At 42.2% G+C, this 27,083-nt stretch overlaps 1 protein-coding gene across 8 annotated transcripts in view; it reads right to left on the bottom strand.

The window, feature by feature from the left end:
• The window catches only part of STK3 (serine/threonine kinase 3), a 294,979-nt gene that overhangs the window by 101,050 nt on the left and 166,846 nt on the right, over positions 1-27,083 (bottom strand). For 4 of the 8 annotated variants that reach the window (XM_073330479.1, XM_073330478.1, XM_073330481.1 and 1 more), the window contains one exon: positions 1,487-1,662. In XM_073330479.1, coding sequence (XP_073186580.1) covers positions 1,487-1,662 — 176 coding nt within the window. Of the gene's footprint in view, positions 1-1,486; positions 1,663-2,097; positions 2,111-3,430; positions 3,550-12,350; positions 12,412-27,083 lie in introns of those variants that run through there. The other 4 variants (XR_012157123.1, XM_073330482.1, XR_012157124.1 and 1 more) reach the window with 4 other exon arrangements.

Genomic DNA, 27,083 nt, shown 5'->3' with positions numbered 1-27,083 from the left:
ACCTAGAGAAGTAGTGGAATCTCCATCCTTAGAGGTGTTTAAGGCCCGGCTTAACAAAGCCCTGGCTGGGATGATTTAGTTGGGGTTGGTCCTGCTTTGAGCAGGGGGTTGGACTAGATGACCTCTTGAGGTCTCTTCCAACCCTAATCTTCTATGATTTGTGTAAATTTACTTGTGGATAAATATTTACAGGTTCAGGACCTTAGAATTTACAAATGTATTCATTTTGTTTGTAATTATTGCCCATCCGTAAAAGCAAAACAGTTTTTACAACAGTTCTAAAGTAGTTTTATTACTACCATATAAACCACATTTAGATACAGATAGTTATTTTCCAATGAATAATGTACTAGTTATTTCACTTGTTGATTATGAAGATGCTGGCTATTGTATTTTTGTAGCATAGAAAAAAACAGTGTACTTATTCAAAAGCTTTATTCTTCTACAGCAACAGTTTATATTGTACTGTTTCACTTGCCGTATCATAGTAGCTTAAATGTAAGAGTCAGCTTTATTTAGAAAGACAGTAAGTGAAAACGGAGAAAAAAATCCCACACCTACAGCTGTCACCTAAAATTAAATGCAGTGTTTTTCAATTTCTGAAGGTATCGTGATCAAATTTAGCTACTACAGTGTAGTGAAGGAAAGATCATGTTAAAGCTACAATAGGTATGTTAAATTCCCTTGTTTAGAAAGATTAGAAAATATAAAAGAGTGGGGGAAAAAAAGGTTACAGCTATACATCACGTGTCCAAGTCAATCTTATCAGTTTATTTATTTCATTTTGATAAAAGAACATTTTAAAACTATATCGGTTTACTGGCTGCTTGGAGACAGTTCTTTTTGTCTCTGCCATATTTTTCATTGTTATCTTTAAAAAAACCCCACATTTTGAAGGAAAAGACATTCAAGCTAGTGTAACAGAGAGCAAACAGATCAACGTATTATTTCTAAAGATGTAATAATTTGTTCCAGAAATCACAGGAATTGTAATACAAGTTGTACCAAAAGACTCAAAGGACACATTAAATGATCTTATTCAATCTACTTAGGAGATATGTAAATTGCTCTGCCTAGTTTAAAATTCTTTCTACATGTCTCACTTGAGATATTAACTCAAAAAAACCCATTTACAGTATATTCATATTTTTGAAGGCTTTAATAAACTAGATCACACAAGAAGTTCGATAAAGATAAAAACTACAATACAAAATTGAAAAGCGCCAGGAATACATTTACTGAAAGGAATTTTTTTTAATGTTTTCACTCCAATCTACCACTCTCTTTTAGAAGTCATGTTCCGTGTTGTTATAACAGCTAGAACATGACTTTATTATTAAATATTTGGAAGTTATCCTTGAAAGATGACTTATTTTGTTTGCACTACTAGAAAGCTATAGAAAGGATTAATTAATTTTAGCATATATAAAATAAACAGTATGCAAGGAAGTAAACATTAGAAAAGTAACACTGTAAATGTACTTACAAAATCAAAATCTCCGTCTTGAGGGACTTTCCAGTTATCAGGGAAAACATTTTTGGATATGTGGTAGGGTTCAGGCATGTTCTGATTACAGTTTTCATGGCTTTTATTCTTGGAATCTTGTTTATCAAAGTAGTCCATGAAAGAAGGTCTTTGTACTTGCGGTGAAGTAGCGTTTCCTTAGTTGAAAGGAAAGGAAAAGTTAAAACTGTCTGAAGATGGAAGATTTACTGCCCTACAAAATAAGCTATGTTTATGAATTTATTGGACTAACTCTGCACTGATTCATGTAATGTCTACTTATTGTTATACAAACTCAAATATCAGTATGTACTAAATAAAAATAATACACAGTTGTAGCAGTTTAATTAAAGATGTGGTTTTAAACTGAATTAGCAAAACTGGTGCACAGATGGTGTATAGACAATGAGTAAATTACTTCACTGGCAGTTGAGAGTACTCCGCATATAACAGGATCATAGCCTTACAGAGCAGATGGCTAGAAAGTGCCATATAAATTACGGCATAAACTCCCACTCCCATTCTTTTCATAAAAGAATTATGTCTGAAATATGTTGCCATTTGTGGGACGTCAAAAGAGTTCACCCATCGAATAGAACAGTTAATCTATTAAACAGAAAAAACACTATATTAAGTCTATGTAACTATCTCCCCAGAGGCTACATCCAGAATAAAAGAATACTATGAATCATAAAATGTTGTACTCAAATAATATAAATATACAAATTCTACCAGTACAATAAAAAACATAATGACAATAATTAAGCAATCAATTTGCAAACACCGACAAGATAATAAGGTGATAAACAACAGTCAGCATGGATTTGTCAAAAACAAATTGGGTCAAACCAACCTAATAGTTTTCTTTGACAAGGTAACAAGGCTTGTGGAAGTGGGGTAGCGATAGATGTGGTATATCTTGACTTTAGTAAGGCTTTTGATACTGTCTCACATGACCTTCTCATAAACAAACTAGGGAAACAGAACCTCGATATAGCTACTCTAAGGTGGGTGCATAATTGATTGGAAAACCATTCCCAGGGAATATTTATCAGTGGTTCACAGTCAAGCTGGAGAGGCATATCAAGTGGGGTCCTATAGGGATCAGTTCTGAGTACAGTTCTGTTCAATATCTTGATCAATGATTTAGATAATGGCATAGAAAGTACACTTACAAAGTTTGCGGATGACACCAAAGTGGGAGGGGTTGCAAGTGCTCTGGAGGATAGGATTAAAATTCAAAATTATCTGGACAAACTGGAGAAATGGTCTGAAGTAAATAGGATGAAATTCTATAAGGAAAAAAAGCAAAGTACTCCACATAGGAAGGAACAATCAGTTGCACACATACAAAATGGGAAATGACTGTTTAGGAAGTAAGACTGCAGAATGGGATCGGGGGTCATAATGGATCACAAGCAAAATATGAGTCAACAGTGTAACACTGTTGCAAAAAAAGCAAACATCATTCTGGGATGTATTAGCAGGAGTGAAGTAAGCACTCTTACACTCTACTCCGTGCTGATTAGGCCTCAACTGGAGTATTGTGTACAGTTCTGCGCACCACATTTCAGGAAAGACAAATTGGAAAAAGTCCGAAGAAGAGCAACAAATATGATTAAAGGTCTAGAAAGCATGACCTATGAAGAAAGACTGAAAAAAATTGCATTTGTTTAGTCTGGAGAAGGGGGACATGATAATAGTTTTCAAGTACATAAAAGGTTGTTACAAGGAGAGGAAGAAAAATTGTTCTCGTTAACCTCTGAGGAAAGGACCAGAACTAATGGGCTTAAATAGCAGCACGGGCGGTTTAGATGGATGAAAAACTTCCTAACTGTCAGGGTAGTTAGTCACTGGAATAAATTCCCTAGGGAGGTTGTGGAATGTCTGTCATTGGAGATTTTTAACAGCAAATTAGACAAACACCTGTCATGGATGATCGATAATCCTCAGTCGTGCCTTGAGTGCAGGGGACAGAACTAGAAGACCTCTCAAGGTCCCTTCCAGTCCTACGATTCTCTGATTCTATGACAAGCACAAGTAACCTAGTTGAAATGAAAAACAAGAACACTAGACAAACCTGTACTTTTTTATTATAAGCATTAAAAGCAAACTAAGTAAAAACCTAGATTGGGTGGAATTATCCTGTTTTAAAGAGAGAATAAACTACAGTGAGGGCGGAGGAGCAGGAGAATGTTGCAAACATTTTTTTAGGCATATGTATAATGTATGAGTGTGTGGGCTTTCTGATCTGCTGAGAAAAGAAATTTCATCAACTGCAAACCTGGACTGTGGTACACCGTAGTATATTTAAGAATTGTAAAACAACTACAGTGTGTATGCTTGCATTTTATTGTAAAATTTAAGGAGCTTTTTTTCTTTTGGTCTCAGTTCCTGTAAAGTAACTAGACACAAAAGCATGATATGTTCAAAGGATGCCATCAGTTTTACCTAAAGAAGCCCACAGATGTACAAAAAGCAATTTTTATTAACTATTTTTCCTTTAAGGGTTTGGAGGAAGCAGAGCTGTACCTTGATTTAAATAATCAATTTTAATCATGTTTTATTTATTTTCTTAAAGAAAGGTTTATTTTCACTGATAACCACTAAAACATGTTGATTTACAACTAAATAGAGTCTTTACACTAAACTTGGTACTATTTTTTTGCTAAGCGGGAAGATGCACTCTATCTATATACATTTATTTAAACAGTAGCATAGCTTAATTTACATTTATTGAGATTCTTAATTTTTACAATTCTTATGTTAGAAAACAGTAAATGATGCATTTCTAACTTACTAGATGATGAACTTTTTAACTGTGATTTATGTCAAGCTCTATATAGATGGAAATTCAAATTCAATTAAAAATGCACAAAAACAGCATTTATTTATTTTATTTAAATTAAATAAAACTACCTTCAATGTGCTGGATACATAAACTTTTTGATTTTTTTTGTCTTATCAAAACATGTTTTGCATTAAAAGTAACTGATTTTTTAAGCAAAGAAGCGTTATTTGAAGGTAGTGAATTGAACTTATTGTTCCTGGTCATCACGTCCTTCAAGATTTTAAAATTAGTAGAGCTCTTCCTCTCACAACTTGTTTACTTTCCTGCTTTTTCAGCTGCCAACTGGTTTCTTAACTTTGAATGAACTAGTCATTGAACTGATCTAGTTCAATAAATTGTAATGAAGAAAATATTCCCTCTGTACCTGTAGAAGAGTCTGGTTTAGGACTTCAACAAATTCTGGGGCCAGGCACTTAACCATTGACTTCCACAAGCTCAGTGATCTGATTTTCTTTAAAACTTTAGAAGCAAACTGCTTACTACAATTTTTGTGTTTAATTTTCATGATTTTAACACATTATTATATGTGTGGGCTTTAACATATGTTGTCAATTTCAAATTTAATTTTAAATAGATTTTTTTAAAATAAACCAATATTTAATTTAAATTAAAAAAAAATCAAACCCCCCCCCAAAAAAAAAAGAAAAGAAAAAAACCCCAACCATTGATTTTTATCTACCCTGGAGCAGGACTTGAGAGTGCAAGTAGCCTGGTTAATATTTTTTGAGTAGCCCACAAAATCAGCCTCCCCTCAGTTAGCCAGAATCACAGGTATATGAAAAAACCACAAATATAATTTGGTATTAGACTTCCTATAAATTAATAACAAACTTACTCACTTTTTTTCCCTTTCTACTTTTATTCATCCAACTTTTTCTTTCTAAGGTACATTGGTGAATCTTTTCCTCTGTGTCTCTGGCACTGTGGGTTTTGTTTGTTTGGCTTTCCCCATTCACTATAATTTTACTGCAATATTAGTAGTTGGTCTAGTTTCTTTTCACTCACTAACCTTTATTTCTGTATTGTGTTTTCTCCCTACTGCCTCAGCTTCATTCAGTTATTCTCTCCTACATGCCCTCTCTACATCTTTCTGTTCTAATAAGCTTTCCCTCTGAGTTTCTCATTGTTTCAACCATTTCCTTTTTTTTTTTTTTTTTTTTCAAATAACGGCTTCCTGTTCCCCAGAACCTGCTCACTTAACTCTTCCACTCCTCTCTATCCATGGTGCTTCCTCCATTTATTCTGTGACGTTTTCACATAAATGTATGTATGTTTCCACACTTTACCCAAGTCTCCCTTAGCTGTTGCCCCAGTTCCCTTTGTAAGCCCAGGCAGCTGCTGCCTCTATTCATCTTTTCAAATATGGACAATCACACACACATGCACCAATGAGCCAAATTCAGGGCTTATCCAATGTCTCTGCTTCAGGTCCTGTTTCTACTTCCTCTCCTATGGCCTGATTCAACTCCATTTGAATTCAGTGTGACTTGAATCAGGTTCCTGGCTCTCTGCAGTCAGAGCTGGAGAGGAGGAAAGTGGGGAGGGGGGAGCGGGGGGGGGGGGCTGGGGGGAGAGCCATGATCCAACAGGAGATAGCAATAGCATGGCTCCTGATGGAAGGAGGCCGAGGTGCTGGGGAAAAAAATAATACCTATTAAAAAAAATCTTTATGATCCCCCCCAGCTTTTACATTGTATAGTTTATGTGGCCAAAAAGTAACTCAGCTATTAGCATTAAAGAGGCAGACGCAGGTCTATAGTATTGCGTCATCTAACAACTAATTATTTTTCTTCCTGCTCTGCTTACTGTACTTATGCTTCATACATAAGACATAATTATGATCAGAAAAAATAACAAGTTTATTTATGACAGATACCATGTCGCTCCCCCTCGTTCACAACAAACAAATAAGCTCACTCTATATTTTCCTTGAGCTACTCTTGAAGATTTCAGAGCTACATAAAAATTTCTATTAAATACATGTCAGGAGACTGAAAACATCTGTAAACCTAGGAAAAACTAAAAGAAACAGTATCCTTGCCATTAAATGCAAATTAAGGAAAGTGGTCAGCAAGATTAGAGTTGAAGCTTCTCAAAAATGAACAAATCACATTTAATTTGCACTCTGAGTCACCTTTTTGGGGGAGTTCGAGTGGGAATTGTAGAACAACTGAAGTGTTCAATTTACTTAAGGAAACTTAAAAAGAGGAATTTATAACTCTCTTATCTCTGACTAAATACGCTCCCTGGTGCATGACTGGGGCTCCTTAGCATTATGATCATTACTATAATAAAAACAATGACAACAAAAAGTAAGCAGTTATAATCACCCCACTTTAAAGAAAACAAGAGTTGCTTGTATCCACCACAATACAGTAAAACTCTAAACTAATACTCTCACAACTATGAAAGGATGGATTTTCTAAAATTCTCTCATGTCAAATAAAAATAGTGGGAAATTAAGATTTTCTCTATCATTAAAAATAATGAACACGACAGAGTCTTTATAGTTTAACCTGTACAAACGTAGTTAATAATTCACAATGTGGTTAACATGTTAAAGAACGGTTACATATCCTACAGTAACTGTTGTTCTTTGAATTGTTGTAGTCAGAGTGGACCTCGTGTAGGTGTGCATGTGTCTCTGGCATGCAAGCGTGGAATCTTTTGAATAGCAATGTCCTTCCGGAATGCGCATGCAGCCTGTGCCACCTTGTGCAAGGGCATAAAGAGTGGAATGGCCTCAACCTTGCTTTAGTTTCTTTGCAATTCAAAGCCCCTTGGTAGCTGAGGACTCCAAAAGCAGTGAGGGAATAAGAGGTCATGCATAAAGCTGTGCAAATAACTGATTTTTCTGTTTGCTGGCAAGCCAAAAAATCAAAAAATATAAAAAAAAGTTGGGATTTTTTGGTAAACCAAAAACACTGAAAACAATTAGTTTCAGGCTGAACAAAACCATTTGTTTCATTTTTGACTTTTTTTAATCCTTTTTTAAAATGAAATTTAAGTAGATTTTGAAACAAAAAGTCATTTTTGAATTGAAAAGATTTCAGTTTTTTTCAATTATTGGGGTCTTTACGACCGAAACAATTTAGTAAATTCAATGCAAAATTGCAACCTTTCAGTTGACCCACATCTACATTTTTCAGCAAAAAATGTTTCATTCAGAATATTTCACCCAGGTCTATATGTGGCATCCACACTGACAACATGTCAAAGAACTACAATTATCATAGTATGACTAATCATTCTTTCTTCTTTGGCTATGCATCCTTACACAAGGAGTATTCTCTTCAGAATGGTGGGGATGAGGAATATCAGCTGTATCAGCTGAAGAGTATCATTTCCACAAATTTGGCATCTGATCTAGCAATTAAGTTCAGTGTATAATGCTTGACAAATGTGAGGGTAGCTGCTCCACGTAATAGTCTTGCAGATTTCAGAAATGAGCACATTGAGGAAACAGGCTGATGGTGCCACTTGGGCTCTGGTGGAGTGGGCCTTAAGAGTCAGTGGGAGAAGTACATCAGCAGGCTGGTAGGACAGTGAGAGACAATGTGTTACTCATTCTGAAAGTTTCTGTGATGAAATGACCAGATCTTCGGAGTGGCCAGCCAAGAAAAATAGACATAAGGGCAGTTTGAAAGATTTGTTCCTACTGATGTTCTTTCAAAGAGCACTGGATATATCCAAGGCCTAGGGCTTCTTTTTCCCTTTTGTAGAAAACTGGCTTTGGAAAGAACACAATTAAGTTGATTGATTGGTTTAAGTGGAACTCAGAAACCACATAGGGGCTGAATTTTGCACAATGTTTCAGTACCATCTTGTCTTTATGAAACAAGGTATGAAGGGGTTCCCAAGAGCCTAAAGCTCTTACTCATCTGACCAAGGTGATGGCCATCAGAATGGTGATGGCCATTACTACTTTTGGGAGTGAGACAGAAGGCAGAACACTCAGAGGAATCAAAAGGGCTCCATAAACTTTAGAAGGATGATGTTGTGGTCCCATGCTGAAGTAGGGTCTCTAACCAGTGGGAAAGCATGCAGGAGGGTCCTTGGGAATTTACATATCACTGGATGAGAGAAGGCTGAAAAAAAACTATTCAGTGGATCATAGAATCATAGAATATTAGGGTTGGAAGAGACCTCAGGAGGTCATCTAGTCCAATCCCCTGCTCAAAGCAGGACCAACCCCAACTAAATCATCGCTGCCAGGACTTTGTCAAGCCGGGCCTCCAAAAACCTCTAAGGATGGAGATTCCACCACCTCCCTATTCCACCATTCCAGTGCTTCACCACCCTCCTTGTGAAATAGTGTTTCCTAATATCCAACCAAGACCTCCCCCACTGCAACTTGAGACCATTGCTTCTTGTTCTGTCATCTGCCACCACTGAGAACAGCCTACCTCCATCCTCTTTGGAACCCCACTTCAGGTAGTTGAAGGCTGCTATCAAATCCCCCCTCACTCTTCTCTTCTGCAGACTAAATAAACCTACTTCCCTCAGCCTCTCCTCATAAGTCATGTGTTCCAGCCCCCTAATCATTTTTGTTGCCCCCCACTGGACTCTCTCCAATTTGTCTACATCCCTCCTGTAGTGAGGCGACAAAAACTTGACGCAATACTCCAGGTGTGACCACACCAGTGCCAAATAGAGGGGAATAGTCATTTCCCTCAATCTGCTGGCAATGCTCCTACTAATACAGTGCAATATGCTGTTGGCCTTCTTGGCAACAAGGGCACGCTGCTGACTCATATCAAGCTTCTTGTCCACTGTAATCCCCAGGTCCTTTTCTGCAGAATTGCTGCTTAGCCAATCACTCCCCAGCCTGTGGCAGTGCATTGGATTCTTCCGGCCTAAGTGCAGGACTCTGCACATGCCCTTGCTGAACCTCATCAGATTTCTTTTGGCCCAATCCTCCAATTTGTCTAGGTCACTCTGGACCCTATCCGTACCCTCCAACATATCTAACTCTCCCCCCAGCTTAGTGTCATCCCATCATCCAGATCATTAATAAAGATGTTGAACAAAACTGGCCCCAGGACCAACCCCTGAGGCACTCCACTTGATACTGGCTGTCAACTAGACATCGAGTCATTGATCACTACCCATTGAGCCCAACAATCTAGCCAGCTTTCTATCCACCTTATAGTCAGAGTTCCTCCAATTCATATTCTTGCCAGCAAGTTAAAGTAGTACTGTGGGAGACCATATCAAAAGTTTTGCTAAAGTCAAGATATAACACATCCACTGCTTTCCCCATATCCACAGAGCCAGTTATCTCATCATAGAAGGCAATCAGGTCAGTCAGGCATGACTTGCCCTTGGTGAATCCATGCTGACTGTTCCTGATCACCCTCCTCTCCTCCAAGTGCTTCAAAATGGATTCCTTGAGGACCTGCTCTATGATTTTGCCGGGGACTGAAGTGAGGCTGACCAGTCTGTAGTTCCCCGGGTTCTCTTTCTTCCCTTTTTAAAATATGGGCACTATATTTGCCTTTTTCCAATCATCCAGGACCTCCCCCGATCACCACGAGTTTGTCTCCCCCATTCAGTAAGGGTTCCACATTTTCCCTGACCTTCTTGTTGCTAACATACCTGTAGAAACCCTTAGAATCATAGGAAAACAGAGTTGGAAGGGACCTCTGGAGGCCATCTAGTCCAACCCCCTGCCAATTGAGCAGGACCAATCCCAACTAAATCATCCCAGCCAGGGCTTTGTCAAGCCTGACCTTAAAAACTTCTAAGGAAGGGGATTCCACCACCTCCCTAGGTAACGCATTCCAGTGTTTCACCACCCTCCTAGTGAAAAAGTTTTTCCTAATATATAACATATCTGGGTGGTCCAGGAGCCCAATTGATGGTTGCATGGACATTTGTAATCAACCAAAACTGCCTCAGCCAATTGGAGCACCGAGGATGACTGTAGCTTGGTCTCCTCAGGCCTTGGCAATCATGCTGGGGGCTAGTGGAATCTCTGGTTCCTTTGCAGTGGGAAGCATCTGGCAAGGATCCCAGGTTCATGCCTCTTCTGGAATAGTATTTTGGATACTTGGTGTTGTCCTTGATGACAAACAGGCCTGTCACCAGGTTCCTCCACTGGTGGAATACTGACTTGCTAATGGATTTTTGCAGGGCCCATTGGTTGGTCACCAACTGTCTGCTTAAGAAGTCCACCAAGTCATTGCTAGCACCTGCAAGGAAGGTGTAGGGTCATTGGAATTACACCATGCAGGTAGCACCAACTTCACAACTTGACTGTCTATAAAGCAGGGAAGACTGGGTGTCCCTTTACTTATGTATGTAGTGCATCACCAATGTACTGTCTGTCAACAACTGCACTTCTGAGTGTGGCTATGAGCTCAAAAACATTTTGTGCCCTTTCATGTCCTTACAAGCATCATATGTAAGGAAAATATGAAAACTATACTTAAAAGAAATAAAATTATATCCCCATAACAGATAGCTGTAAGAATTTAACTTTTCTAAAGTAGTTGTAAATATGTTATCTTAAAAATATTTTCCCCAAAAAAATCTCAGTTAAAAAGGGGGGGGGCACTGCAATTGGATCTGCATGGGGCCAGATTTCTATGGGGCTCTGTACAGGCTTATCCAATTCCAGAATTGGGATCTCAGTCAACACATAGTCAGACACATGATGGCTAGCAGAGCCTACAATTTATAGATTCATATATTCATAGGATAGAAGGGACCACTGTGATCAGCTCATCTTATCTCCTGTATAACACAGGCCATAGAACTCCCTCAAAATAATTCCTAGAGAATATCTTTTAGAAAAATATCCAATCTTGATTTAAAAACTGACAGGGAGAGAAAATCCACAGTGACCCTTCGTAAATTGTTCCAATGGTTAATTACCCACACTGTTAAAAACTTACACCTTACTTATAGTCTGAATTTGTCTATCTTCAGTTTCCAGCCATTGGTCACGCTATACCTTCCTCTGCTAGGCTATTATTAAATATTTGTTCCCCATGTAGATACTTATAGACTCTAACCAAGTCTCCCTTTAATCTTCTCTTTGTTAAGCTAAATAGGTGGAGTGCTTTGAGTGTAACACTTTAAAGCATGTTTTCTAATACTTTAATCATTCTCACAGCTCTTCTCTGATCCCTTTCCAATTTATCAGTACCCTTCTTGAACTGTGGGCACCAGAACTGGACACAATTTTCCAGCAGCAGTCGCACCAGTGCCAAATACAGAAGCAAAATAACTTCTCTATTCCTTTTTGCAATTCCCCTATTTATGGATCCAAGGATTACATTAGCTCTTTTGGTCACAGCCTCTCTGAATCAGTGACCTATCATCTTCATTTACCACTCCCCCAATTTTTATGTCATTTGCAAACTTTATTGGTGATAATTTTATGTTTTCTTCCAGAACACTGATAAAAGTGTTAAATAGCATAGAGCCAAGAACTGATCCCTGCAGGATCTCACTGGAAGCATGCCTGCTCGATGACAATTCTCCTTTTGCATTTACATTTAGAGACCTTTCAGTTACCCTCCCCCCTTATAATCCATTTAATGTGTGCTATGTTAATTTTATATCATTTAGCTGTAATCTCATCAAAAAAGGTATCAAGTTAGTTGGACAGGATGTATTTTCCATAATCCACGTTGATTTGCACTAATTACATTACCCTCTGTTAATTCTCGATTAATCAAGTCCTGTATCAACCACTCCATTATCTTGACACACAAAGAAATTTGTGAGAAATTTGTTCTGAATACTGAGCATAAGTATGATACTGTCTTGGTAATGAATTTGACATTTGGATTCTTTCAAGGACGTGAACAGTCCATTATACTATATCAGACATATAACTTTTCATTTACTTTACATAAACTCTGCACTTAAATATCATGAAATAATATAGCTTATTAACATCACTGTGACACTCCCACTTTACAAAATCTTTCCATTGTCCTCTTTTCAGTTTTTAAAATTCTAGTCCAGAATGGATTCACGTACGTGTCCTTGGTTTCCTTTGAAAGAAGCATAATTCATGAAGAGTCATATGCTCCCCTTCTTCCTACAAAATAAAAGGGAACAGAACCCAGTGTCTCGTAGCTTTACAAAAGCTATGCAACCTTGGGAAGCTGTGTTCCCTTTCTACTTGGTTTTACACTGGAAAGGCAGTATATGCCCTTTAGTTCTTTTCCTCTTCCCTGTTTCAATATTTCTCCTTGAAATAGTGCTGCAGGCAAATTACCAGTGAACGATTCCAGTTATCTGGATACAGTATGCATATAATATCACATGAGCACGCGCTTACAAATTATTTATCTATTTAAAATGCAAGCTAACATTCTTTATTGAATTTTGTATTTTAATAAAACACTTAAACACAATTCTATACACTTTAAGCTTAAGTACAATGATTCTGCTGGCTGCCACTTCCCACAGCTCCCATTGGCCAGGAACAGTGAACCGCGGCCACAGGGACCTGCAGGCAGCCGTGCCTGCAGACAACCAATGTAAACAAACTGTCTCGCGGCCCACCAGTGAACTACCCTGATGGGCCGCGTGTGGCCCACGGGCCACAGATTGTCCGCCACTGGTCTAAGTCCTCAATGACAGGCTATGTCTAAATCTTGCTGATTCTTTCTCCATAACATCTCTAAGATACGGCCTTTCCTAGCCATCCCCACAGCTAACATTCTCATCCAGGCTCTCATATTTCATGTCTCAATTACCTCAACATCCTTTTCTCTGGCCTGGACAAACACAATCTTGCCCCACTCGTATCCATTCAGAATGGTGCTGCAAAGGTAATTTTCCCATCATTTTCACTATGTCACCCCTCTGCTGGCTCCCCCTTCTCTACTGCATCAAACATAAGTTACTTGCATGGGCAGCAGGTATCCCTGGCACTGCTGCCAAGCTGCTGCCGGACACCTGGGTCACAGTGGCCCTGCCCCTCCCACAAAGTCCCCAACCTCCTGCTGCTGCTGCCTGCCTGTGTTTGCCATGTCTCTTCCACTCCACCACCACCTCTGGAGGTCCCTGCTGCTCACTGCGTCCCGCCTCCTCAGGGACAGCGGAGTGAGGAGGGATGCGGAGAGCCAGCAGAGAGCCACAGGTGGGCAGGGGAGTGAGGAGGCTCAGTCTGGTGCTGGTGGGGGGGATAGGCGGTGGGTTGGGCAGACTGGGGCTCCTCTGGTTGTGGGGGGGCCCCCCTCAGGGCTTCTCCTGTTGGGGGGGCATGAGGTTTTGGGGCTCCAGCATGCAGGGTCGGGGCTGGCAGGCTAGCCCATCCAAAGCAGCAGGTCACCCACTGCTCATGATTACTTGCTTTCACCTTAACAAGCCTTTCACAGCCTACCCCCATTCTTCCCTTACCTCTCATCTCTCATTCACTACTGAGATGGCAACTGACTTCCACCTCTGATCTATCTATCTCTATCCATCTGTTAGTCTGTGTTATATTTAGAACGTAAACTTTTTGGATCAGGGATTATATTTTTTGTTCTCTGATTGTGCAGCACCTAGCACAATGGGGTCCTAGTCCATGATTAGGCCTCTTAAGTGCTACAGTAATAGAAATAATAATATCTATTATAGAGCGGGACATTGTGTGTGTAACAGAGGTGTTGGCAGTAGATCGCTGCACAGTGTGAATTCACTGGTCCGAAACTCCACACTGAGGGCTGCCACCACTATGCCTCAATAAGTCTGTAGCATGACCCAGGTGTATAAACTGGAAGAATCCTATAGAATTCCTCCTCTCCATAACAACATCCCTCCCTGTTTCCTGCTTCCCTGGATGGGGCAGGGACACTTACGATAGTAGTTTCTTAAAGCAGGGAGGCTGGGAGCAATAGCTGTGGGCTTTGCCTACATTGAGGAAGTAAGCTGCATTAAAAATGTGTTTAAATAACACATTATTAAACACCTGTTAGTACTTAGAGTAGACAAAGGCAGTGGTGTTTAAAACATATTGGCTGGTTGTGAGTTAATGCTAAAGGTAATCCCACTCCAGTCCTTTTTTGGCACACTTTGGGGAAAGAAGTCACAATGCCTCTAACAGTCTGAGAAGTTGATGTGAATAGGGGAATGCAGAGACTATCTTGGACACTCAATACATCTATTCCACCTTGGCAGTACTGGTGGTAAAGACAAAATGAAATTAGATGTCCTCAAATGGCTCTCTAGTACTTTTATTTCTATTAAGGGCATTTTTTTTCCAAGAAGGATCATCGGGATGTCATATAAAGTTTATCTTTAAAAATATAAATTGTGACATCTAATACAATGAAGAAACACAACTTAACTTGACTGCAGCTCTGTCATTCTACTCAAAACACGTAGCCCTATTTCAAGGACTGTGCAGGGGGGAAATCAATTTTGTGCAAATGTTTCAATTTAAATCGGAATATAATCCACTGTAATGCATGTTCTGATCAAACCCACCTGATGTCTTCATTAAGGAAAAATATCTCAGTGATGATGTATTCCCTAAAGAAAAGTATTTTATGAAGATTAAAAAAAAAGAAATCCATTGTTCCCACAGATTAATGTATAGGTAAAGCCTAGATGAATAAAAAGCATGTACAATATAAAGTATTAAATGACTAGTATGTATTATATCACAACTGTAAAAATGTAATAATTAAGTTGAACAATACCAATAGCAAAATACATTATTCTGTTACTCTTGGCAGAATGAATAGAAATCTTGTAATTAGTTTTAACCTCTCTGCACTGCAGATGCCAAAACATGTACACAATCCTTAAAATGATTTACAACGCTATAACATTTGAGATACAACTATATGTTTAGTATCCCAATGCACTGAAAGGGTGTAAATGTCAGAGGGCGAGGAGTTGTTTAGGCTGGTTCAGTGAGCATCAAAAAGGCTGAATATCAGAAAACAGTGAGGCCCCTTACACATTGAACTGTCTCCCAAGGACAACAGTAGCAGTCCCATCTTTAGAAATATATTAAACACTAGACTGAAAAACCACTCAGGAATATACCGAATAAAACAATTCTGTATTGGCTGGGAAGTGAAAGGGCTGGGCAAACTGCCCTATGCCAATAGGTTTTTCTACACTGATCCTGCAAAAAGATTCACAGCCAAGGATCTCTAGGGTCTCTTTGCAGGATCAGGGCCTTAACATTTATGAAGGACTTTAATGCCAAATATGAACAAAAATATACTGTAATTAACTGAAACACTTACTTACTGTAACTGGATTCTTTGAGATGTGATGCAGATGTGTATTCCATTTATGTGTGCATGCACTCTGCACACCGGAGCCAGGGAATTTGCCTAGCAGGACGTGCAAGGCGGCGCTTGCATCTTGTATCCACAGCCCCTCCTGGAGCTATATGAGGCAGTGCTGCCCCAACCCCCCGTCAGCTCCTTCTCACCAAACACCCAGAGACTAGACTCCGATGCAGAGGGGACAGACAGTGGGTCTTGGAATACACATCTGCATCACATCTCAAGGAACCGTAGTTACAATACATAACCGTTTCTTCTTTTTCAAGTCGATGCAGCCACGTATTCCATGTATGTGATAAACAAGCAGTATACACCCAAAAGGCGGGGCTCATAGTCTACCTAAACAAAGATTGCAGGACCATCTTACCAAAACTTACATCCACCGTGGAAGATGAGATAACAGCATAATGGTTCATAAATGTATGGATGGACAACCACGTAGCAGCCCTGCAAATGTCCAATATTGAGACAGCTCTCTCAGAATGAGCTTGCACCTGCTGAGTAGGCATAGCTGAGGCTATGTCATATGCAATCTTGATACAAGATGTTATGCCTTTGGAGACAGTCTGCAAAGAGTCCGCTTGCCCCTTCACATGATCTCCAAATGACACAAACAGGTGAGGCAAAGCATGAAATGGTTTAGTCCTACCTAGATAGAAGGCTAGACATCGCCTGACATCTAATGTATGGAGATGCTGCTCTTCCAGAGATGAATGTAGCTTAGGAAAGAACACAGGTTCAAATGAAATGAGAAATCACGACAAACAAAAATTTGGGGTATGGTCATAAAGACATTTTGTCCTCAGGGAATTGTGTATAAAGCAGCTCTGCCATCAGAGCCTGCAACTAACAGACTCTCCTTGCAGATGTTATCGCTACCAGGAATGAAGTTTTCTGACACAAAAGTGGAAAGGGACAAGATGTGAGGGGCTCAAATGGAGGTCCCATTAAAGCCGCTAGACCATGTTAAGTTCCCACAGAGGAACCAGCTCTTGGATCAGAGGATGGAGACAAACCCTTTTAAGACTCTTGCAACCATGACATTGGAGAAGACTAATATTCCCTGAATGGGGGTGTAGCAGGATGGTCACCCCGCTCCAGCCCTGAAGGGGTTAAAACAGCCCTGGGAGAGGCCTGCCCTGGGAAGCCAATAGTAAAAGCAGCCCTGGAGAGGGCTGTGGCTGGGAAAAGGAGTGAAAGCACTTGAGTAGCTGACCACAAGCGTAGCCAGCTCAATTAGGGCTTAGCTGGCCCTGATAAGAGGACTGGAGTTCAGGAGCTCAAGGAGTCTCACTCTAGCCCTGGAGTGGGAAGGGCTAGCTGCCTGGGAGCAAGGTACCTGAAGCAAAACAGTGCTGGGGAAAAGGGCAAAGGGAGCTGGGGAGCTCCAGCCTGGTAAACCTCCAGGCTGCAGGCCTTGGTGAAGGCCTACAAAGGTATTGGGGCAACAGAGGTGCAACCTGGGAATAGGCAGAGGCAGCTGGTCCAACCTACTTGCCAGTGATGAGTGGCCATGACAGACTGCAGTCTGCCCTGTGACCGGGGGCTAGATGATGACTGGCAGTAGCCACTGTGGCAAGGTGGGGATAGAAGGTTGGGAGTTCCCCTGAGAGGGGAGACCCAGAGTGTGGCGGCACTGCCAGGGGGCAGGACCCCAAGGTAAAGGGGCACTGGGATCCGGGAGGGACACGGAGAGCAGCAGCAGGCAAGACACCGGCCAGGAGGAGGTGCTCCATACGCTGGAGAGCTAATTCCCGAGGTGACCAGCAGGAAGTGCTGCACTGGTGAGTCATCGCTTCGCTACAGGGGAGATAAAATGCTGACATTGCTGCCAGATGCACTCTCAATGAGATAAGTGCAAGTCCCAGCAACTGAAGGTTCAGCAAGTACTCCAAGATATCTTGGATAGAAGCCAGGATCAGTTGAATTCCATGGCCAATGACCACACTTAAAACCGCTTCCATTTTGCTGAATAGGCCATTCTGGTAGAGGGCTTTCTACTGTGAACCTGTTAAACAGCCCTCAAAACACTGCTCTTCCTCATTTAGACATGAATCAGCCACACCACGAGATGCACAGAGATGAGACCGAGATACAAGATGTGATTCTGTGAGAGTATGGAGAAGAACAGGTATGAGATGCTGAATTGATAGCACAAGAAGTTTGGAGAACCAGCACTGCCTCGGCCATACGAGGGCAATGAGAATGAGCTTGGCTCAATCCACCTCCAACTTGAAGATGACCTGTGGGATGATCGGAATTGGAGGAAAAGCGTTCAGGAGAGCTGACTATTGGTTGAGATGTCCCCAAATGGAGGAGACGGGAAGAAGGGAGTGATAACTGGGACACTGCTCTGGATCAAGGAGTCAAAATGGACGCTTGGGGGACAGCGGGGGAAAGTATGTTGACTGGCCAAACTATGGTCCCGAATGCCTCCTCCTTTCTTGGAGAGGGAAAGGCTGCCCAGATGTGCACTGTGAACAATAGTTCTGCTGCTACTGCTGACCTCTGTCGTGCCTCTACCCTGCCAGCATGTACACCCGCAAGGCCAGGTAATGGAGAATGTGAGGAAGAAGAACCTGGCCTGGATGCCAAGAAGTCCCAGGCTTCAGGGGACAAAGATGGAACCAGCCCTAAGGGTGTGAGCAACTGCTCTGACTCATTCATAGCCCAAACTGGCACTTAACAGTGGAAATGATACCACCAGCATGGAGTATCCCTCCATTATTTCTGGTGCCAGAAGAGGTGTCAACCCCAAAGTCAGCAGCAGTACCACAGTGACTAATGGTGTCAAAGGGGAAGGTGGTGAATACAGCCATGGTAACATCGGCGGTGCTGACAGCAGGACTGCTGAGAAAGTTCCCAGTGCCAAGGAGGTGACTTGTGCTGAGCCCAGCACAGGCCCCACTTCTACTGACTGTGGAAGGGAAACACTAGGGTTCAGTGCCAACAGAACCACAAAATCAGTGGCCTGCCCAGCCAAAGGGTCTATGAACAATGCAGTCCTGGCAAAGTCCTGGACCAAAGGAGAGATCAGGTCAGAAAGGCAGAGCAGGTCTGTTGCCACCTGATATGTCGCCAGCGCGGAAACAGCTGGTGCTGGAATCAACAGACGCCCCGGGGCCAGAACCGGAGTTGATGGTACAGGATTTCTGACCTCCCTGTGCAGTACTGGGGAGCAGCTGTGCTCCATCTCGCATAGTGGCATTCATACCTGGAGGAGGCAGATGAGCCCTCATGCTACCTAGAGCGGCCACAATCAGTTTTGTGTGACCTCTTTCTCAGCACACTCAATAGGGAACGACTCCTCTGCCTCTTTGGTGAGGCACCAGCTCCAAGACATGAAGCGACAGGGTTCTCAGAACCTGAGAGTGACCTTCAAAGGCCTTGGTGCCAAAGCAGCTCACCTGCGTGGCCTATTAAAGCAAGTGCTTCTTTAGATGAACAGCCCTTGCCACCTGTGTCCATTTGGTGAACAATTTGCAAACTCAACACCGTTCCTTGACGTGGGCTTCGCCTATGCACAGCAAGCACTGTTGAGAGGGGATTGTTGTGGATCCCAGCCCCCAACACAATGGACAATGTTAGGGAATAAGCAAACAAATACTAATTAACAGTAAACCTAACTAACAGTATACTAAGGGTACTAATTAACCATATACAACTAGAAAAGTCACTAAGAACTAGAGAGACTGTGAGGTTAGAAACCACACAGAACTCGAACTCCAGCCATGGGCAGTAAGAAGGAACTGAGGGGGGGATCAGAGCGGCACCACCTCATTTAGCCCGTGCAAGGGCTATGGCCACAAGGTGCAAGTACTGCCCCTCTCTGAGTACTGCTAGGCAAATTCTCTGGCTCTGGTGTAATGAGTGCGAACACACCCATGTGGAATACATGGCTGTATCTACTCGAAGAAGAATCAATCGTCCTCATACTTACCTCAAAGTGAAGACAAATGTATTGTTTCTGAAGGAAAACACACACATCCCCAGTTTCAAATGTGTTTATTATTTTAGGGGGAGCAGGTTGTGACCCCTCCATTTATGTTGCTTAACATTTCCATTACACAAGATTCTTACGAACTTTATGGTTATGTCTTCACGAGTAAAAAAGGTGTGTCATTTACAAGACAGCTAACAGGAGAAAGTTACTCAATATAAAATCCTGGTGAAGACAAGACAAGTGGTAGTTTTACCTTGATGTAGCTGGTCAAGGTAAACCCGTGGGGGGGAAGGGGTGCAGTGAGGGGAGAGAAGTATAGAGAGGAGGATTCTAGGGTTTATCTTGATATCAATGTAAGACTACCACTTGCCCTGTCTTTACTAGGATTTTACAATGAACTAGCTAGAGCAGGAGTTGGCAACCTATGGCACACGTGCCAAAGATGGCACGCAAGCCAATTTTTAATGGCACCCTGCTGCCTGCCGGGTCCCAGCCGCCGGCACCGCTCAGCCCGCTGCCAAACCCAAGCCAGGACCCCAGCTGGCAGCAGCGAGCCATTCAAATCCTGCTCGCCCTGGCCCACTCTTCTCTGCCGCCCCACCCCGCCCTGGCGGGATGAAGAAGCTTGGTCCTGCTGGCTGCTGCTGCAGGGCAGGCAAGCTCCTCCCTACCCCGCCTCTTACCACAGCGTGCTGTGTTCCTGCCCCTCCTCCTCCTCCTTTCCCTCCCTGCCGCCCATCAGCTGATGGCCGTTGCGCAGGAGGGGGAGAAGCTGAGCCGCAGCGTGCTCGCTGCTCTGGGGAGGAGGCGGAGAAGAGGTGGGGACGGGGCCGTGGGGACAGGGGGTGGAATGAGGGCATATCCCCTCCAGCCCCCTGCTGTGAGCCGCTCTGAGAAGGGGGCTGGGAGCACCCCACGACCCCAGCCCACACCCCCAGCCCTCTGCCCTGACCCTTACATCCCCCCCACATCCCAGCCCCCTGCCCTGAGCCCTGCACCCCCCCCACACCCCAGCCCTCTGCCCTGACCCCTGCACCCCCTCACACACACTTAGCCTCCTGCCCTGACCCCTGCACCCCCCCCAAGACCCCAGCCCTGACTCCAGTACCTCCCACATACCCAGCCCCCCCACACCGCATGCCCCGACTCCTGCATCCCCCACACATACCCAGCCCCCTCAGACCCCATGTCCTGACTCTTGCACATTCCCACCCCCACCCTGAGCACCAAACAGGAGCTCCTGCACCCTCCCACATTCCCACCTGCACCCCTTGCACCAAATGGGAGCTGCCCAGGTAAGCACTCCACACCCAAACCTCCTCCCCCAACCCTGAGCCCCCTCCCTCATTCTAGCTCCTGGCTTGACCCTGCACCCCAACCCCCAGCCTGCTCCTTCACCCCCAGCCCTGTGCTCCTTGCACTCCCACCCTCAGCTCAGTGCAGAGAGGAAGAGAATGGGCTAGAACCAGGGAGAAGGTAGGTACCCACTCTGTGTGGGCAGATCCGGGATCCCAGACTGGCAGCGGGCTGAGCGGGGCAGGCAGCCGGGACCCTGGCTGGCAGGAGCCGGCGGACTGAACCTCAGACCGGCAGTGGGCTGAGTGGCAGCGGGCTGAGCTGCTCAGCCCCTGCTGGTCTGGGTTCCCAGCCGCCGGCTCCTCTCAGCCTGCTGCTGGTCTCTGGTTCTGGCTGCCAGCCCCTTGCCAGCCGGGGTCCCAGCTGCAGGCCCTGCTCAGCCTGCCGCCAGCCTAGGTGAACAGAACCCCAGGCTGGTAGCAGCCGGCGGCGTAAGATCAGCATTTTAATTTAATTTAAAATGAAGCTATTTAAACATTTTGAAAACCTTGTTTACTTTACATACGACAATAATTTAGTTACATAATATACAGACTTATAGAGAGAGACCTTCTAAAAAACGTTAAAATGCATTACTGGCACGCAAAACCTTAAATTAAAGTGAATAAATGAAGATTCGGCACACCACTTCTGAAAGGTTGCCGACCCCTGAGCTAGAGAAACTCTAACACCTCTATTGTGGTGCTGGTCTTTGAAATTTGGCAGGGACAAAGTCCTGCCTCGTTTTTGTCACATGAAATTCCATTCAGGTTTCGCTGAGATATATATGTATTATGATACAGTTTTTAATTACATGATCACATACTACATTTTCCATAGCACTCCTGCCTCATTCAGTACATAGGAAGGAAGGCACAAAAGGGCACAATTACAAAGCACAGGCATTTCCTAACTTTTGAGTGCTTGACTTTGCAATTTAAGCAATGGTCTTTATATGTAGCTTTTAGGTGGCGATGGTGGATGGGTTTGTTTTTTTTTGCGTAATCTATATATAACATCTACACAAAATGTAAATTGTTCTGATAATTAAAAGGAAAATCCACATACTCTATGGGCCACCTGAAAAAATATTCACAAACCTCTTGAAGGGACCGTGAACTCACGTTTGAAGACTTCTGTATGAAAGAAGTTTGTTTTAATACACAAATATAGTTTTTGCTTTCTGAGAACAAGACCTGTAAAACTGGCTCTATTAACTTTTGATCTGCTTTTCCACCTAGTGGAGGAAAATAAAATCAATGACATGACTATAGTAAACCCATTAGCCCTTTCTAGGTTGAGTTTTATAATACCTCTGCTTCGTGCACAGTAAAGAGAGAATCCATGTTAAGTACATACTCTGCAATAGCTCTTGAATCAGAGGGACCAACATGATTTTTCCCAGAGAGGTTCTTTGACATGTAACTTAAAAGCACTTCCCATTTCTAAAAAACAGTATCACAAAAAGCATTAATGAGCAGTCTCGTTAGCAGTCACAGCAGAGAGACCGAGGATTGAATGGGTCTGCACAAAACAATTACCTTCTCATTTTAAGGACCTGTATATACTAGAAAAATTACTCAGCAAACTGATGTCAAACACAGACAAACCTTTGGACCTTAACAAATGATGTGCAACACAGGTTCAGTAAATGTGGTTAAATCATTCCAAATAAATGAGAAGTCAATGGCTATGCAGGAGCTCAGCATCTCTAAAAATTAGGCCCATAACGTATGGATTTCCTGGCTGATCTTCTACAAACTGGTAATTAATTAATACTATTCCCAGAGCTGTAGAATATCCATGCTGAAACATCCAAAATTGTGAAAAAGATGGGGAACAATAATCAGAGAATTTTTAACAGACATCTTTAACTGTGAAACAGCTATCTGAAAACCAAAAACTCATTATAGCACCAATTCTCTTGTTCAGAAATAAGCTAGACTCATCAGGAAACTGGAGATCGATTGGTCTGACATAGGTAGTTGGGTAATCTTACAAGCCATTTAAGTGATCATTTGGAAAAGCAAAACCCAATTAAGAAGAGCTAACAAGCTTACAGGAAAGGAAAGTCATGCCTCACTAACTTTTTGATATTCTCTACTATTACTACAACAATACACAAGGGGATATACTGACATCACTTGATTAGACTTTCAGAAAATGTACAAGTTCCACATTAGAAGATAACATCTATGATGCAGAACCCCATATTAACTGGAATGTTGGCTCTCTCTATTAAATACCAGCTTAAGTGCAGGAAACAATAACATGCATGAACATCTTTCCCAGATAAAAAGTGGCTTCTTGTGCAGTTTATATTGTAAAGATCAGTGCCTGGAACCCTAACATTACAACATTAATTCCATAATATATGATAGTCAAGAATGTAGGAAACTTTTCAAAATGGCAGGGAAACATGCCTTTAAGTTTCTGAAATTGTCAGTAATATTTCTGTAGTCATCTATTTTTTTCTGAAATACAAGCTACTAGTTTTATTTATTTATTTATTGGTAATAAATATGAATGAAATACCCTGAACAAAATTGGTAGGTTCTAAAGAGCTAATTTATAGGTAGCATTGATACATAAGTACCATAGATACAATGAACCCTAGGCAGCTCCTAGAACCAACAATTAGGAAAACAACAGGCTTTAAGGAAACCAGTGAATCCCTAAAATTAAGTGTCTGCTGCAAAAAGCCTTTTCTTTCTCATCAAAACTGATATTCACTCCTCCCAAGACTTTCATTTCCTTAATTCACCCTTATTTGTTTGCCCTGTCTCCTCTTCCTCTTTTCCGTGCTAGCTTTTTAGGTTCCAGTTCTGCAATTGCCTTTGTGCAGGAAGACCCCCAGGGGGAGCCTTCCTGAAATCAACAGGGCTTTGTGCAAGTACCTGCCCATGCAGGGCTCATTGTAGGACCTGGGCCTTAGACTGCAATAAATCTGATCGCAAAGAGTTTCTTCTCTTACACTGACCAAGGAACTTGGGAGAGCTTTGTTCTCCTTAAGAGTTTTCAAATCAGCAGTTCAACATTTCTTTAAAGTGTCAGCTTCCTATTAGAGACAGGACGGACTGACATCAATGTGACACAATCTGATATTTAGGAGGGCTTGGAATTTCTTCACCAAGTTTTCAACCCAAATGACCCAAAGGGTTTGTTATTCGACCAGAAGGACGCCAGTCCTGCAATCTGATCCACTAGGGACCTCAGAAGATAGTAGATGGCATTCCAGGATTAGGGTCTAAAAGTTTTAATTCTTAACGGGAAATAAAAAGCACCTACCCCAACCTCTCCTGTATCTTGCATCCCATTAGTTTATTGCCCTCTTCCCTTTATTTTTACAGTACCAACACCAAGTATGGGGATGATGTGTCAAGGTTAAAGCAATAATAATAAAAAACAGATTGAGGCCAAATGGCGGGGGGGGGGGGGGAGGGAGCACGAGCGAGCCTCTGCCAACCCAAAAAAGGGCAAATGTAAAAATAACAAAAAATAAAATTATATGGAAAAGAGAAAGTAAAACAATCAAAAGTGAGTTCACTTAAATAGAAAGGTCTGACCCTGAGCCTTAAAGACAGCTACAAAGGTACTAGCAAACATGCTCACGGAGAATGTTCTGCATATAGGGGGTCTCTGAACTGAGATCAGATGAAACTTACACACGAAAATCAAGGGCAGCCTGGTCAGCTATATTGCCTCACATCTTTTTTCCTTCCTTTTAAGTGCATATGAACAAAAGGCATCACTTCCTGCTTGTGAACATGTACAGATGCAAAAAGAAACAGGGCATAATGTTATTTATTGCTGGGTTATGTATTGCATGATGGGGCCGGATGACAGGCCTTGTTTTGTTCCCGATCTCAGCTTTATTTGGGCACAATTCCCTGTTTGTGAAAAAATATGTTTTAAATTATTTTTTGTCAAGGCTCCCAGAGGCCTCTGAGCATGGGCGCCTATAAATAAAAACTTCTTATTGTTACTTATTTTGTCCTTTAGCAGGGAAATAAAAGGCAGAGGGAAACAAATATAGGAAACTAAATGTTAGGAAAGTTTAAAAAAAAACATTTGTCATTAATGTTTTGCATCTCTAGGATTTTTAAAAAAGCAAACTTCTCTTCTCTGTCCAAATAACTCTGCCACTGTTAGTAACAGTCGCAGTCCCATGCCCAAACAACAGAGGTTGGTTCTGCAGTTGGGTTTGCGACCCACTCAGGTAAAAAGCTTACTTACTGCAACAGGAACAGTTCAGTTAAACCAAAACTTTAGGATGGTAGGTGCAGAAGGAGCTCAAAACCCAAGTATGACACATCTCAGTGAAAGCTAAAAGGAAGCTGAGATCTCAAGACATTGAATCCTACGACCAAATCTGTCACAAGTGTAGTCATGTGGAATGTACATAATTTGTATAATACAGGAAAGCTCGTACAGGTTACAGGAGAATTGAAAAAATACTATCTGAACATTCTTGGCACCAGTGTGATGAGATAGGCAGGGAGTGGCAAGATGATGTTTGATGGTGCTACAATTTTATACTCAGGAAGAAGAATGCATGAAAGAGGTGTACGAATAATGCTGCATAGCAGCACAACAAAGACCCTGGTGGCTTGACAGCCAGTGACAGACAGAACAACAACAGCCAGGCTGCAAACAAGACACATCAAGTATACAATAATCCAAGTCTGTGCGGCAATAAATGCAGCAGGGAACAGTGGAAAGGGTACACGCCGCAAGCAGGTGCAGAAAGTATTTAATGACCTGTCTAGACATGACATCAAGTTGATGATAGACAACTTCAGTGCACAAACTCTACTGGCTGGGAAGGAGTCACAGGCACAGCAGCAGAAGGCATCTGAATTGATAATGGCAAAGCCTCATGAATCTCTGTGGCACAAACACCATAAATGTAGGAAAAAATATCTTCTGGCACCAGAGAATTCACAAGCTCACATGGAGATCATCAGACAATGCAACTGTCAACCAGAGAGATCACGTGTGTATATCTAAGGCCTGGTCTACACTGGGGGGAGAGGGGAGATATCGATCTAAGTTACGCAACTTCAGCTAAATCGACGTACTTTGATCTACTTAATGCAGTAAGTCGATGGCTGACACTCTCCTATCGACTCCGCCTGCACCTATTGCCCTGGTGGAGTACTGGAGTCAACGGGAGAGCGCTCAGCGGTCTATTTATCGCATCTAGACTAGATGCGATAAATCGACACCCGCTGGATCAATTGCTGCCCGTCGATCCAGCGGGCAATGTAGACAAGCCCTAAGAGATGGGCATCTTCTTTGAGGAATGTCAGAGTCAGCACAGGAGCAAATGTTGGCGCAGATCATTATCTTTTAGTAACCACATTACAACTTAAACTCAAAAAGATCACAAAGATGGACAAAAAGAGTGTTACAGCAATAGAGAAGTTCAAGGACAAAGAAACACAGATCAGATTCCAGACTGCAATGTTTTACAGGACCAGGCTGATGAAAGTCTGGAGGAGAGATGTTCAAATTGGAAGCAAGACGGTAGTCGAGTCTGTCTCCAAAGAGAGCAGAAGAAGCATCCATGGATTATATATGAAACATGGGCAATGACTGATGAGCGGAAAGCTCTGAAGACCAAAAAGGAACAGTGCAAGACACAGGAAGAACTTTTAGAGGCGGACGAAAGATACAGAGAAAAAGGAAAAGAAATAAAGAAGAGATGTAGGCATGATAGAAATGCCTGGTTCAAGAGAAGGCTGCAGAGGCAGAAGCAGCAGCACACAGGTGGAACGTCAAGTAGCTCTATAGAACGGTGAAAGAGCTCTCAGGAAGAACCAGACCACTACAGGTGATGCCCATCAGAGACTCTCATGGACAGATTGAAAATGCATGAAGAGCAACCCAGATGATGGAAAGAACATTTCCACTTCATATTAAACTGTCCAGGGCTGTTGATCACACACAGATTTGAGAGAAATGCCAATCCTAATTTAGAAATAGAAGAGGAGCCAATGATACTCAATGAAATTAAAGCAGATATCAAAGACCTCAAACAGGGGAAAGCTCCTGGGGTTGACAGCTTCTGACTTAGAAGCTAATAAAACTCTAATGAAATATGGGTGATAGAACAAGAAGCGCCAGAAGACTGGAAAGATAGTATCATTGTTCTGCAGTTTCTCGAACTGGAATTAATTTGCAAACTTGAAA

Source organism: Lepidochelys kempii, chromosome 2 (assembly GCF_965140265.1).
Source record: "Lepidochelys kempii isolate rLepKem1 chromosome 2, rLepKem1.hap2, whole genome shotgun sequence".
Taxonomy (NCBI): domain Eukaryota; kingdom Metazoa; phylum Chordata; order Testudines; family Cheloniidae; genus Lepidochelys; species Lepidochelys kempii.
The sequence above is the reverse complement of the archived record's forward strand: the minus strand, read 5'-3'. Positions and strand labels throughout refer to the sequence as shown.